This window comes from Prunus avium, chromosome 1 (genome assembly GCF_965620075.1).
Source record: "Prunus avium chromosome 1, drPruAviu1.hap1.1, whole genome shotgun sequence".
NCBI classification, from domain to species: Eukaryota; Viridiplantae; Streptophyta; class Magnoliopsida; order Rosales; family Rosaceae; genus Prunus; species Prunus avium.
This window is the reverse complement of record NC_142284.1, coordinates 44,045,927-44,058,513: the sequence shown is the minus strand read 5'-3', so window position 1 is coordinate 44,058,513 and position 12,587 is coordinate 44,045,927. Positions and strand designations below refer to the sequence as shown.

At 36.7% G+C, this 12,587-nt stretch overlaps 3 protein-coding genes across 13 annotated transcripts; 2 read left to right on the top strand and 1 right to left on the bottom strand.

Annotated features, from left to right (window-relative positions):
* Window positions 1-1,041: 1,041 nt before the first annotated feature.
* LOC110765402 (RING/FYVE/PHD zinc finger superfamily protein) lies at window positions 1,042-3,824 on the top strand. Of its 4 annotated transcripts, none has more exons than XM_021968521.2 (8): window positions 1,042-1,410; window positions 1,994-2,319; window positions 2,471-2,542; window positions 2,670-2,737; window positions 2,841-2,991; window positions 3,087-3,167; window positions 3,271-3,360; window positions 3,492-3,824. In XM_021968521.2, the coding sequence occupies exons 2-8, from the start codon at window positions 2,059-2,061 to the stop codon at window positions 3,579-3,581; spliced, it is 813 nt and encodes a 270-aa protein (XP_021824213.1). In that variant the 5' UTR covers window positions 1,042-1,410; window positions 1,994-2,058; the 3' UTR covers window positions 3,582-3,824. The 4 variants fall into 4 exon arrangements, with proteins under 4 accessions (XP_021824213.1, XP_021824211.1, XP_021824214.1 ...); XM_021968519.2 differs by having other exon boundaries at window positions 1,046-1,410; window positions 2,009-2,319; XM_021968522.2 differs by lacking the exon at window positions 1,042-1,410 and adding an exon at window positions 1,444-1,507 and having other exon boundaries at window positions 2,009-2,319.
* A 459-nt stretch (window positions 3,825-4,283) lies between these two features.
* On the bottom strand, window positions 4,284-8,523 carry QSOX2 (quiescin-sulfhydryl oxidase 2). 3 transcript variants are annotated; one of them, XR_002528040.2, is made up of 12 exons: window positions 7,965-8,523; window positions 7,732-7,756; window positions 7,556-7,648; window positions 6,881-7,062; window positions 6,614-6,683; window positions 6,444-6,512; window positions 6,249-6,322; window positions 6,013-6,163; window positions 5,781-5,821; window positions 5,323-5,469; window positions 4,725-5,247; window positions 4,284-4,634 (listed from the first exon to the last, which is right to left on the bottom strand). XR_002528040.2 is itself a non-coding variant. In XM_021968583.2 (12 exons), the coding sequence occupies exons 1-12, from the start codon at window positions 8,183-8,185 to the stop codon at window positions 4,613-4,615; spliced, it is 1,530 nt and encodes a 509-aa protein (XP_021824275.1). In that variant the 5' UTR covers window positions 8,186-8,523; the 3' UTR covers window positions 4,284-4,612. The 3 variants fall into 3 exon arrangements, 2 of the variants coding, with proteins under 2 accessions (XP_021824275.1, XP_021824274.1); XM_021968583.2 differs by having other exon boundaries at window positions 4,813-5,247; XM_021968582.2 differs by having other exon boundaries at window positions 4,284-5,247.
* Window positions 8,524-9,493: 970 nt separating this feature from the next.
* LOC110765375 (transcription regulator) lies at window positions 9,494-12,411 on the top strand. Of its 6 annotated transcripts, none has more exons than XM_021968489.2 (11): window positions 9,494-9,628; window positions 9,881-9,935; window positions 10,028-10,098; window positions 10,198-10,247; window positions 10,518-10,591; window positions 10,678-10,740; window positions 11,109-11,196; window positions 11,593-11,655; window positions 11,729-11,808; window positions 11,943-12,014; window positions 12,105-12,411. In XM_021968489.2, exons 2-11 carry the CDS (start codon window positions 9,904-9,906, stop codon window positions 12,169-12,171), a joined length of 660 nt encoding a protein of 219 aa, XP_021824181.1. In that variant the 5' UTR covers window positions 9,494-9,628; window positions 9,881-9,903; the 3' UTR covers window positions 12,172-12,411. The 6 variants fall into 6 exon arrangements, with proteins under 6 accessions (XP_021824181.1, XP_021824180.1, XP_088108497.1 ...); XM_021968488.2 differs by having other exon boundaries at window positions 9,856-9,935; XM_088252371.1 differs by having other exon boundaries at window positions 9,519-9,643; window positions 9,856-9,935.
* The last annotated feature ends 176 nt before the right edge of the window (window positions 12,412-12,587 follow it).

Sequence of the window (12,587 nt, the reverse complement as noted above, 5' to 3'; positions counted from 1 at the left end):
GAGTATTAGTCTTAAGTTTCTATTAATTTTGGTTTAGGTCACGAAAATAAGAAATAAAGAAAAAAAGATTTGGTTTGGTGATGGGACTTAAATCTCGGTGGCCCTCATCCAACTTATGGACAAAACCTTTATGTTAAATTATTGATCAATAATCAACAAAAAGTTGGGATAAAGCATCTCGTTTGGAAGTGATTTTTGATAGACCAGAATTGCTTATGAAAAGAAGCATCTTTCACGTGGTTTTTCATATAATCCCTTTTAGTGATTTTAGATGATTTTGGAGAGAAGCACAAATCACTTAACGTGATTATTTGGAGAAATAATTTTGTACAAAAGTAATTATTGGCCTCTCTAAATTCACTCCCAAACTTTTATATATGTATATATTTAACTAATCACTTTTGAGGAGGTTGCATGTTTAGTGTTTCTCCTACCTCCTACCTCCTACCTCCTACCTCCATGCATCATGCATGGAAAAGGGAAAGATTATGAGAACCATATTAGTTATTTTTAAAAATGGGATTATTTCATACTTAATTGATCAATCAAAGAGATTATGAAATTAATTTGATCATTGTCAACCAAACACCACAACTAGAGGAACTTACTAGAGCTCCTCCCAAGAGGGTCAACCAAACACGTGTCAAACCGATAAAACTTCTCAAAGAGCCTACGTTTGTTCAATAAGTCAAATGTCTTCAAATTCGGAGATCAACGTCAAAAGCTTAGGAAGGTAGCTAGAAATAATCTTTGACTTTCTTTGCCTACATGATCTCTTCCCCACTCATTTTATTGTGAAAATACATCTTAAATCGGTCACACAAAATTAATATAACTTCATATTTGTTCCAAGTTTTTGCATGATTTGGGTTTAATGCAATCTTAATCACGGTTAAGACTTGCTTAATTAAGGGTTGAGATGGGTTAATTTCATTAAACTCGTATTGCGGGTTTATGACATCATGTCATGAGCAGCAAAAAATAATGATGGTGTGCTGCCTGAGGAGACGAGAAAATGAAATTCCCGTGGAAGTTAAGTTGAGGCAGTCTAAACGAAAATAACGGTAAAGTAAAAGGAATCGTGGAAGTCGCAGAGGCTTGAGCTTCCCGTTAGAATCTCTCTCTCTCTCTAAGCTTACAATTAATCCATATAAATAGAAGAGACCAACATAAACATCTTGCACAGAGAGAGAGAGAGAGAGAGAGAGAGAGAGAGAGATGTGTTTATTTTATGCCACAAACTTAGAACATACATGTTAATTAATTGTATTTAGATGTAATTGTGGCTTGTGAATTGAGTTCCCACAAACAAGTCACTCAATCCCCTTGCTTAATTCCAAAACAGAGAGATTTCTCAGAGAGAGAAACAGAGCTTTCTTCTCAGCTTCAAGAATATAATAACCTCTTCTTGTAAGTCTCTTCTCCATTTCCGTTTCTCATATTCTTCCTTCTTTTCTTGATGCATGCTTTTGCTTTCAACCCCTTTTAGGCCTTGGTTTGAAAAAAGGTATCTATTTTTTGGCTTCAGAGAGAGCAGTCTCTTTTCATCTTTCCCTCTCTGTTTCCTTTTCTGGGTACTTTCTTCTTCTTGCTTTTCTATGTCATGGCATGTTTCTTTTTTCTTTTTTCTTTTTTAGTTTTCTTTTTTTTTCTGTTGCTGTGTGATGATTGAGATTTCTGTAGTTATGTGTTGGAAGTTCCTTTAAAGCCTCTTTAATTTGTTGTTTCATAAAGGAACCTCCACTTTCCTAAATGATCCATTTTGGTTGAGTTTTTAATATTTCCATGCAACCTTGTGTGCTTGTGTTGATTTCCATTCCATGCCGTTTCTTCTCAGTTTTCCCTTCCTCTATCAAAGGGTAATCCACTTTCCTAAATCACCCATTTATTTTTCATTTCATGTTTTCAACAATTGAGTGGTGAGAGTTGTTGAATTATATTTCCTATATTCAAATATGTAGCTCAAAAATTTGTTATGTATTAACTACAACAGGCTATTGTTTTCCAGGGGGTTTCCATCAAACACTCTGAACTCCTTTGGTTGTAGAGATTTTGAGGATGGGGGAACACTTTGTATTGTTGGTGGATCGATTAATCACCGAATCCACGTTAGAAGCTGCAATTGAGAGCAGGAACCGGTCGATGCAAGCCACATCCTCAGCAGTCGACAGTGCGAAAATTGATGGCTGTTGCCAGAAAATAATAGATGTTAAGGATATATCATCCTTAACTGGGAAGCTAGTAGAATGCAGAATATGCCAAGACGAGGATCAAGATTCAAACATGGAGACACCCTGCTCTTGCTGTGGAAGCTTAAAGGTTAGTTTTCAAATGTTTGTGCCTGTTTGTACATCTAATTTTGGTTCTAGGCTTAATGACTTTTAGAAATTAGAAAAACAATTTAAAAAAAATTAATGACTTCGGTGTGTTCCATGGCCTAAAAATGAAAATTTGGTTCTTGATGTTGCAGTATGCGCACCGCAGATGTGTACAGCGGTGGTGCAATGAGAAAGGTGACACAGTGTGTGAGATATGCCACCAGGTGGGTTCATTAATCTGATTTTTCTAATTCCATTTTCCTTCCAAATTAGTAATTTTATTTGATCATCTGGAAAATAACCTTGCATCAGACTTAGCCTTCACTGACATTACGTTCTTTTAACTTTCAGCAATTCAAACCTGGTTATACAGCTCCTCCTCCACTGTTTCAATTCGGGCGTATACCTATGAACTTCAGGTAAATAAATTATATAATAATCTCTGTGCAGTAGGGCTCATAAGTAGCTTTCTTTCTTATTAAATTTCTGATTTTAACAAATCATGTTTCAAAAATCTAACAGGGGAAACTGGGAGATTTCGCAAAGGGACAGCCCGCGCATTATAGCAATGGTTTCGACTGACCGTGCTTTCCTGAATACTAATCCTGACTATGATGAGTATTCAGCTTCTACTGCAAGAAATGTGTTATGCTGTCGTTCACTCGCCTTCATCGTAATCTCTCTCTCTCCCTCAGAAATTCTACATGTTCTTGTCTTGGTGATCATATATGAACAAATTTATTAAGTTTGTTCGTTTCCTGTGTGCAGTTCATGGTCCTGCTGATTCTACGGCATACGCTTCCTCTCATAATCAATGGAAACAAAGAATACTCTTTCCCACTTGTTATGGTAAACCTTTTCATGGCTTAGTTTCTATTCTATAATTCTTCTCATCAAGACCTTATCAGTAAGGTAAAGCTGCAACATCTGAATCTTGTGTGTTTGTGTGTAGTTGTTGCTTCTACGAACTCTTGGGATTGTGCTGCCAATCTATGTAATTGTGAGGACAGTAACTGCTATTCAGCGCCGCCGAGGCCATCAAGTAAGTATGCATGTTTCCTTAATCCCTTCCTAAATAAGTTTGTGTTTAATGATCATATTAATTCTCATCTGATCTTTTAAGTATAATGCTGAGCTAATTCATCTCTCTCACTCTCTGCATATGTTAATTAGGATCTTTCCACTTCCTCTGATGAAGAAACAGAACCTTCAATCCTTCATCCTGAGCTTGAGCCCCAACCCCATGTCATTCGTGTTCACTAAGTTCAACAATGGAAGTTTGGTCTCATCAGCTCTTTGTTGGTATAGTGGAAACTGTTGTAAAATTGTGAGTTTCCATATTGTGGGCGTGTCTCGTCATCATATGTACAGTTAGGGAAGAATCCTACGGTATATATACATATATAGAGAAATTATACTGAGAAAAATACCCAGTCAAGCAACCAGAGCTGACACAAATGTATGCCAAAATGTAGATAATACTACTCAATCCTCAATTAAGTCCCAGACTACGAGCATTCAGTATATAGAAGGTTGATAATGGCATCATTTAATGACTTGATATGCCTAAACCGGCTACGATGTGAGTTGCTTACTTCCATTGTAATTTTAAACTACTCTAATGGGGGCACGGGTTTGAACTCGCAAGGGGCGGGCACATTGCCTTGGCTAATTGGTCTAACCCACATAAACTGACTTTACTTCCATTATTTTCAAATGAATCCATTTCTCACATCCAGAAAAGAGAATTAAACTTCCGTATACGTTTATATTATTTCAGCATAAATTGACTGATGAAAAGAGAATTCCATCTTATGTTTTATGCATTCATGGAATTTCTGCTCATAATTTCGCATACTTTAATCTTGTTCGTAACACTGCCGTTTGAATGGAGAGAGTCTCACTACGATACAATTTAGCATACGTTTGGTGCACACATTCAAAAAGAGCTTTTGCAACAAATCATTGGCACAAAGTAACACTCATATTGAAATGCGTACAATTCATCTTCATCAAGACAATGATTTCCCCAATCTTTTGACTAGATCCATGCAGAAAACCGATAAAAACAAAGCCGCATAGGATCTAGAACGATCTCTTCCAAAATTTTATGATTGTATAAATCTGTACAGTCCTCATTATATGTAGAAAGAAGAAAAGCTATCAAATAGAGTACAGAAGAGGACCTCGGCAGGCCATCTCGTACAAGTCGGTATCTGCTTTCCTACTAGGAGTCTGACTTCCCTCTGCTGCGCACCTTATTGTCTGTGCGCAGGTTTGCCCTTGCAACAAAACTAGCTCCAGCTTCTCCTTGGCCTGAAATTTGGTGGAAGAAAAACAAATAAGAAAATCGAAAAACCTCCAGACAATCTCTCACTCTCCCTTTTTCTTTGATTTTTTTTTTACCCTTTCTCCCACTGAGTTCTGGTTCTTTTATCCCTTTTTTGAAAGAGTTTATCAAATGTTCTTTAAAGAGCGAAGGTGGTGGAAATACTTCCGACTCTTCTGCTGCGAACGCCAGTAGCAAGCAAGCGCTCCAAATGCACAACTAGCAACAGCAACAGCCAATGCAGCCCCCAGAGGCACCACAATTGCATTTGTTGAGGGCACCAAATCTTCAAGAGCCCTATTTGTCCCGTCATTCCCATTAATACCCTTGTCTTTGTAAAGAGAAACAAGCGTTTTCCCATAATATTCTTTCAGAAATTTGAACACCTCATCCTGGTCCCATTCAATTCCGTCGTTTTTCTGGTTACGAGAGAGGTAACAAGATGGGCAGAACTGCCTCAGAGGCCAAATCATTTTTGGGAATTTGGGATCAGCAGTTCCTAAAGAGGCTTCCTCTTTAATCAATCTCTCATTTACTTTATTGTGAGCACTCCACAGCCAAAGGGCAAAGTCACGAGACTTGTTGAAAGGAGTAGAAACACTGAAATTTAAATTATTGAGTTAGATAAAAGAGATTTTAAAATTTTAAAAATGCATTATTTCCAGTTGACTTTACCTTGAACACATATCGTAAAAATGTCGGCGACATTCCTCACAGATGAAGAAGTTATGCACAAAATCACACATAGTGGTGAATGCAAAATTGCTCTCTCCATCCTCAATTCTAACTGAAAGTGAATGTAGAAGAACCCATAATCCGCAGCTGCACCCAAAAGATAAAGGAGGAAAAAAGAAAAACTACTTAAATGCATGCCACCAACCAATTTCTGAAATGATGCTTTTGTAATATACATGTTATTGGAACGACATTAGTTTAACAAATATTTAATGAATTAACTTTAAAAGGTCATGTACGTTTCCTGGATCATATTCATGGTCTCACAACCTAATAGCCTGATGCACAAACTGACCTTAAAAAATTTAAAAATTCTAATATATTTAGAGGCATACAAAAGAACAACCTAGATAAAACCACTTAACAAATTTTTGGTAATATTGGTAATGAACCATTACCTAAAGCCCCTGGTATCATTTTTGCTGCCACGGCAAAACATCTGTGAAGAATACCCAAAGAAAGCAAAGACAATAAGTAATCCATTCCATATCCATAAAAATAAGAACAGAATTATGAAAAAAGAGAAAAGGGAACTATGGATAAGAAGTTACAAGAAACAAAGATTGAGAAGACAGTGTATTATTATTAATTGATCTTTTCCTGTCAAATACAGCGTTTTTATGTACCTACCCAATATCCTCGAGGAACATCTCTACCACAAATCTGAAAATTCCCCAGAGCAGCCTGTACATCTTGGTCTTCCTGTCTGTCAGCTGACCACATATCTAGTGGGCACAAGTCATCAAAATTCACTAGTACCTCTGCACTTCCCTTTCGGCACCTAATACAATTATCTAGAGTGAAATAATGAAACAATAAATATTACAAAGTTAAAGAGGAATGACAAAATAATTGGACCTTTTTACCTCCTAGAAGGATGATGAGCCACCAAAAGTTGAAGAAATTTCACTAATGAAGCCCGTGTATTTGATTTGATCATCTGGAAGAACATGCATACACAAGAATAGTGAAATCTGTAAATAATAAAGTGGATAAGTGACCAAAAAAATAAACAACAAATCCTCACCAGGTGGGTGGGAAGAGGGGGGAAAAAGGTATACCTTGTGTCCTAAGATGATTTCAAAAGCAGTTGACGTTGCTTCCTCAACGTCATAGACAGCCCGAGCAATCTTACACAAGTCATGCATTGCAAAAGTTAATACTTTGAATTAAAGAAATCTACAGTAATTGTTAGAACTTAGAAGTAAGACAACTTTATAGCAATGCTAACCTGCCCAGGGTCTGACACATTTGAAAAAAGATGCTCATTTTCAAATTTCTGATCATCCAAGGCGAATGAGCTGAAACCTTAAGGAGTGTTAGGAACGTGAAGCTCAAATGGACACTACAACCAATGAAATGAAATGCATGGCAAATTCAATGAAGTCGCACTGATTCTAATGAAGTGCTAAATATTGAGGACGTTTTCTTTGGATAAAATATGAATTACTAAACAAGAATTTCGGTCAAATTGACAATGGATGCAAATACCTCATACCTGCCTGTTTGCTTGTTGATCCAACTAAGCAATCGATCAGCTGTGCGGCCATCGTCAATGACACGTACATCACTTTTGGTTTGTGTAGGTTCCGAACCAGCAGATACAAATTTAGATGGAGGTCCCCAAAAGAGCATAGGATAATGACCCACAGAAAAGTTATCACAGAGTTTGGTATTTATCTGTACTGCCAAACAAGTTTAAATGGTAGGGTCTAAGGACCAAGCAATGTATTTTGATAATTTAATAACCAAACAGAAAAGAAGTAATATGCGAATTCAAAAGAGATGGCAAAATACCAGTCTCAAACATCAGAATAATGACACGAATGGAGACTAGAAAGTTAAACATGAATGAAGCTTTAGGTCATGCTATGGAAGATGAGCTCTCTCTTCTAATGGTGTATTCACATTACTAGATGCTCTCTAAAGAATCTATTTATTTCTTCACTTCAACCTGAAATTCTTACAGATCATTCTATGAGCAAATAATTGCAATCCTATCTGCCCCAACCGCCCTACAGAAAGGCAACCCCGGCCTTCACTAAACACTGCTCAGAAAATAGGCCATCTTTCACAGCAAAAGAAAGTAACTTTATGAAATCACGTAACCCCACCACATGGGAAGAAGAACGTTGGAAAAGAAAACTTAAGAGACACAACACGAGATATAAACCTTTGAGGCACAGTCCACCCTTGTCATTAATATGATCCCTGGATGCACAGCATCAGGCCCATTGAAAAGCCTCGCAACCTTTTCATAATGGGGCTGCAAATTGAAGTATAAACAATAAGACAAACAACATCCTTCAGAAATTGTTAAACAAAAAGGTCGGGTATTTTATAGCATACCTTATAGTTTCTGCAAGCCGGACACCTGTGGGGTCAAATAACAACAAAAGGATTAAACTTCTCATAACAACAGCTATAATAAGCGAGTAAAAAATAAAAATTTAGTGAAAAGAATAAGTGTCTAGTCTCTAATAGATCTAATCTCCAGTAACAGTGAAAAAATGAACACTTCAAACCAAAGAGAAAATCGAGCCTGGAAATGAATGGTTTATTGAAAATTCAGAATAGCTGACCAGTGAGCGAAGAATTCGACTACGGCAAAGGAGGCAGGGGTGTCTCTGAGGACTTCATCGAAATTCGTGGCATTCAATTCGACGGCGTAGTCGTGAACATCAGCGTTGTCTGTATTGACGGCACGGAGGATCGAGCGCGATCCCCACGAGGAAGAAGAAGCGGAGAGTGTGAAGGTCAACGAAAAGAGGCTCAGAATCAGAAGCCAAAGTGCTCGAGACATGAGAAATTGGATCGACTATTAGCAGCCAAAAATGAAGAAATCAAAATAAAACCCGTTGGGACAAAAAGCGCAAGGCTTTTGCGAGAGTTATGAGTTTTCTAGAAGAGATCTGCGACTGAGAGAGCGAGATTGTGTCTGTGTTAAAAAATTAGCAGAGGAGGAGGAGGAGGTTCAAGGTTTTGTCATGTGCTGTGGTGGGCACTGGAAATGGGTGCGCTTTACGTATTCTTTGCTATTGCTACCACAGCTGCCGGGCTCGGCGAATGCAAGTGCTCGCGAGGGTTTTACTCAATTTTCAAGTTTTTGGATCATCCTGTTTCTTCCATTCCATGTTAGGTTGATTTGTAAGATTTTATTATTATTAAAAGAATTTTTTATTTTTTATTTGGTAAAGATTATAAAAGAAATTTAAGGTGGCATAATATACGTTTTTTTTTTTATTTCTATGTTGTCAATTCATTCAGTCATTACGACCATTTCATTTCTTTATTTGATATAAATGAGGATGAGAGTCGAATTCTGACATTTATGATAAATACTAGATCAATTTTAACAAAAATCTTATTCTATGGATATTTGTAGAAATGTCACCTGAACTTATACATTAGTTTCAATTTGTCACCTTAAAAAAAAATTTAGCAAAATGTCACCTTAAGTTTTCAAAATTCATGATTTGTCATATGACTTTAACATCATCCAATTTTCCATATATTTTGAAAGGTATTTTAGACTTTCCAAACAAGAGGGTTTACATAGCTTTATATTTAAATTATATAAAAAAGAGGGTTTACATATTGGAAAGACTAAAATACCCTTCAAAATGAATGGAAAATTGGATGATGTTAAAGTTAGGTGACAAATCATGGATTTTGAAAATTTAAGGTGACATTTTGCTTAAATTTTTCTTTAAGGTGACAAATTGAAACTGATGTATAAGTTCATGTGACATTTCTACAAAAATCCATTTATTCTAATTATATTTCAATATTATATTATCATATTTTGCTTGTAACATTTTATAACAAAGTTGATGATGGTGTTAGTTCGTCGGAAGCCAACCTATTTGGAAGCTTTTCCTCCAATCAAAACAATAAGAACAAAAAAAAAAAAAAAAAAAAAACAAGTCCTTGAAGCTTGGAAAGGTTGCATTTGTAACATATAGTCCTTTGGGTCCCAAAAAATTTGTAACATTAACGGTCAAGGCCATTGGCCCAGTTGACGAGATGAGAAAATGGGCCGGGCCTTCTTTTCTGGTCAATATCCGAACAATAAACACGTGGCCCTTGTCCAACAATTGACTCACACGTTGATATTGTGGTAGGCTTGACTTTGAGAGCTATCTTTCAAATTTTGGAATATTCGATTTTTCGGGCTGTCTGAAACCTCTGGATCCCGTTCTGCCCAACCCTAAATCGGCCAATTTGGGACCTTCCCCTAATTCTGGTAATTTCCTCTAAGGTGCTTCCGGTTCGTCATTTTTCTCCTCTTAATCTACTTTTCTTTTGCTTATTTGTGATATTTATAGTTTTATCCAATTCTCAGTAAATGCTTGCTTGTAGTTTCTGTGCTTAAGTATGCTTTTTTTTTTCTTTTCATTTTCGTATTTGGATGTCTGCCTGTGTGTGCTGTGAGTTCTTCGTATGTGATTGAATTATTTGTTTATTTGACAGGATTTCCAATTTTCTGTAATCATAGGGTGCCTTCGACATTCACTGAGTATGAAGTTCCTGGAATACACCCCGTTGGAACGGTAGATTTACTGTAACACCCGCTTAATTTAGACCCATTTATTCTCTGCGTTTTTGTGTGAATATAATAACGTTTTGGGCTTTACGTTTGCAGATTAAATGATTTCTTTAGTCATTTGAATCTCGGAGGGCGAACCATTAATGGTTGTCTTGAAGCTTACTCTTGTAAGTACAAAATTATTCGGTTTCTTTTTTTCTTTTTCTGAAAATGTGTTTGTGGATTGTTGCAGAAGGATTTAGTTTCTGTTATGTTTTAATTACTAGGTAAACACACGGGATCGGATAAGAAATTGTCTCTCAGTTTGGAGAATGAGGTAAGATCAGGTTACATATAACAATTAATATGTTTTATTTTTCCTTTATTATTATTATTATCATTCTCTATACATTTGTTATTTTGTGTTTCCTTTCCTCTCAGTTTTTGCTCCAAATACACAGACATGGATAATATGTATATGTATCATCTGTATGTTTGTGTATATTAGTAAGTGATCCTTGTTTTCCGAATATCTGTTTTTAAACAACAACTGAAGGTTTTCTTGTAACACATCTTGATCTTTATTATTTTTATGTTTAAATATCAGATTCTTGATTATCTTGGGAAATCTTCGGACACTGACTCTTCCTCACCTGCTGAATTCCTGCTGACCAGATCCAGGTGACCAATGTTAACTAGATAGATCTGGAAAGTTGCAGGTTGTTTCTCATGGGTGTTTAATTTTTAATACTTTATGTTCATTCCAGCCGGAAGACATTGATTTACCTGGTTTTGACACTCTATCACCTGTATCCGGACTATGACTTCAGGTATCCCTGTATCTTGTACTGTATTAAACATCTTGTGTTTCATGGAGGCCTGAATGAGAGGATTATGGGTAATGCCACTGTCAGCTTATTGGGCGACATGGCAACCCACTTTATAATCCTCTTCTGTTTGCATTGGGAGTGTTGTCAAGAGGTTTGACAGACAGTTCGAACTGTCGCTCTACATGGAGCTGAGAGTTCAAGTCTCTCCATTTCCCAAGTCTCAAATGTTGAACATTTATGTGGTGGATTTTGTTTTTGATTCTGCACCTTATCACTATGGATCGTATTGAACTCTGATGCATTTACGTGGATTTTTAAAAATAGTATCTTTGTATTGTGGTATTGCCTACATCTTTGCGGTTTTCCAGTGCAGTAAATGCTCACCAGTTCTTCACAGAGGAAAGCTGGGACAGTTTTAAGCAAATGTTTGATACCTATATGTTTGAAGCATCAAAGGTATTGCTATGCTAACAGTTGTGCTTACTTTGTTGTGTTAGTAATGAACGATAGAATACCATGTCACCTACTTGCATTTTCTCTTTTTGCACAAAGGTAACTTTGTCTGACTGATGTGTCGATTGGTTCCTACTTGATATTAACTTGTGTTGATACTCTTTGATACCTTGACTTGTTTTGGACATTTCATGAATGCACGGTATTTCATTGTTTGTTGCATTAGCTGAAGAGTTGGTTTCTAATTTCTCTCGCTTTCGGTTCTGTTGGTGACTAGATGCCGAGTCTTGTGCATTGTCATTTGTCATGACATTTAGTTTTTTTAGAATTCTGAAGGCTTTATTATGCCAAAGACTTTGTTGATCATTTTCTCTGGTTTCTTGGGACCATTGAATTCAGGAATGGACAGAGACCAATGAGGGCAGTTCCTTGCTGGAAGCTTTGTACAAGGCTTTGGATGAGGTAAGCATATTTTCAAAAGAAGTTGGAATGCAAACTGTTCCAGGAGTCAATTGTCTGATGCATTGTACTGCAGGTCGTTAGATTAGCTGAATGTGAAGTTTACAGTTACATTCCCGACTCTGATGCTGATCCATTTCTTGAGAGAGGAGCTGTGTGAGTTATCCTTTTGGTTGCTTGAGAAATTTACACATGCTGCACGGATCATGATGTTGATGTATCATCATTACTCTTAACCTCTTACCCATGTGTATGTTTCGTTGACATTGTGCTTCGTTTGCTTCCTTCAGATGGTCATTCAACTTCTTTTTCTATAATAGAAAACTTAAACGTGTTGTGAGTTTCCGTCTCAGCTGTGAAAGGTGGGTCACAGTCATATTAAAATTTAACAATGTTCCCAAAAATTACCAATTGGCTAAGGGGTTTTATGTTTTACTCGCTGTTTTTGGCAGTAACTTGGTGGCTGATGGGCTGTGCTACGAGGAAGATGGAGAAATTTTTGATGGCATGGACATTTGAGCGCAATCTGCTGCTGGTCCGTTGGTTAATATGTCAAAGATAGTTGACAACCTTTATGTAGTTATGTAAAAGCTTTAGGGCCCATACTCGGAGGCGTGAGAATTAGGTTTATCTGTTTCTCGCCAACATGGATGTTGTTGTAACTTGTATCGTATGTGCGTAAGACTAATGCTATATGTAAATCTGTGTCAAATTCAATAAATTGAATGTCAGGCATGTGTGTACAATGCATTCGGACAACTCGTGTACAAGATATTCCTTCTGTAAACCGGTTTATATGTAATATAACTATGTTCGCTTAAATGCTCTAGTCAGAAACTAACTGCTATTTTTAAGTTAAGCAGCTCTCTAAAAGAAACAGTTTAACTTTTTTTCATTTGGGATAAAAATGCGATAGAATTTTATTAGATCAATGA

What these genes read in the sequence shown, in the direction of transcription:
- LOC110765375 (XM_021968489.2), top strand. Translation starts at nt 9,904, where the DNA reads ATGAAGTTCCTGGAATACACCCCGTTGGAACG. An exon ending in TTGTCTTGAAGCTTACTCTT is followed by an intron (nt 10,099 to 10,197) that starts GTAAGTACAAAA and finishes TTTAATTACTAG; the next exon opens with GTAAACACACGGGATCGGAT. An exon ending in ATATGTTTGAAGCATCAAAG is followed by an intron (nt 11,197 to 11,592) that starts GTATTGCTATGC and finishes CATTGAATTCAG; the next exon opens with GAATGGACAGAGACCAATGA.
- QSOX2 (XM_021968582.2), bottom strand. Translation starts at nt 8,185, where the DNA reads ATGTCTCGAGCACTTTGGCTTCTGATTCTGAGCCTCTTTTCGTTGACC. An exon ending in GGGTGGACTGTGCCTCAAAG is followed by an intron (nt 7,063 to 7,555) that starts GTTTATATCTCG and finishes TTGGCAGTACAG; the next exon opens with ATAAATACCAAACTCTGTGA. An exon ending in TTTTACGATATGTGTTCAAG is followed by an intron (nt 5,248 to 5,322) that starts GTAAAGTCAACT and finishes TTTAAATTTCAG; the next exon opens with TGTTTCTACTCCTTTCAACA.
- LOC110765402 (XM_021968521.2), top strand. Translation starts at nt 2,059, where the DNA reads ATGGGGGAACACTTTGTATTGTTGGTGGATCGATTAATCACCGAATCC. An exon ending in CGTATACCTATGAACTTCAG is followed by an intron (nt 2,738 to 2,840) that starts GTAAATAAATTA and finishes AAAATCTAACAG; the next exon opens with GGGAAACTGGGAGATTTCGC. An exon ending in GTCGTTCACTCGCCTTCATC is followed by an intron (nt 2,992 to 3,086) that starts GTAATCTCTCTC and finishes TCCTGTGTGCAG; the next exon opens with TTCATGGTCCTGCTGATTCT.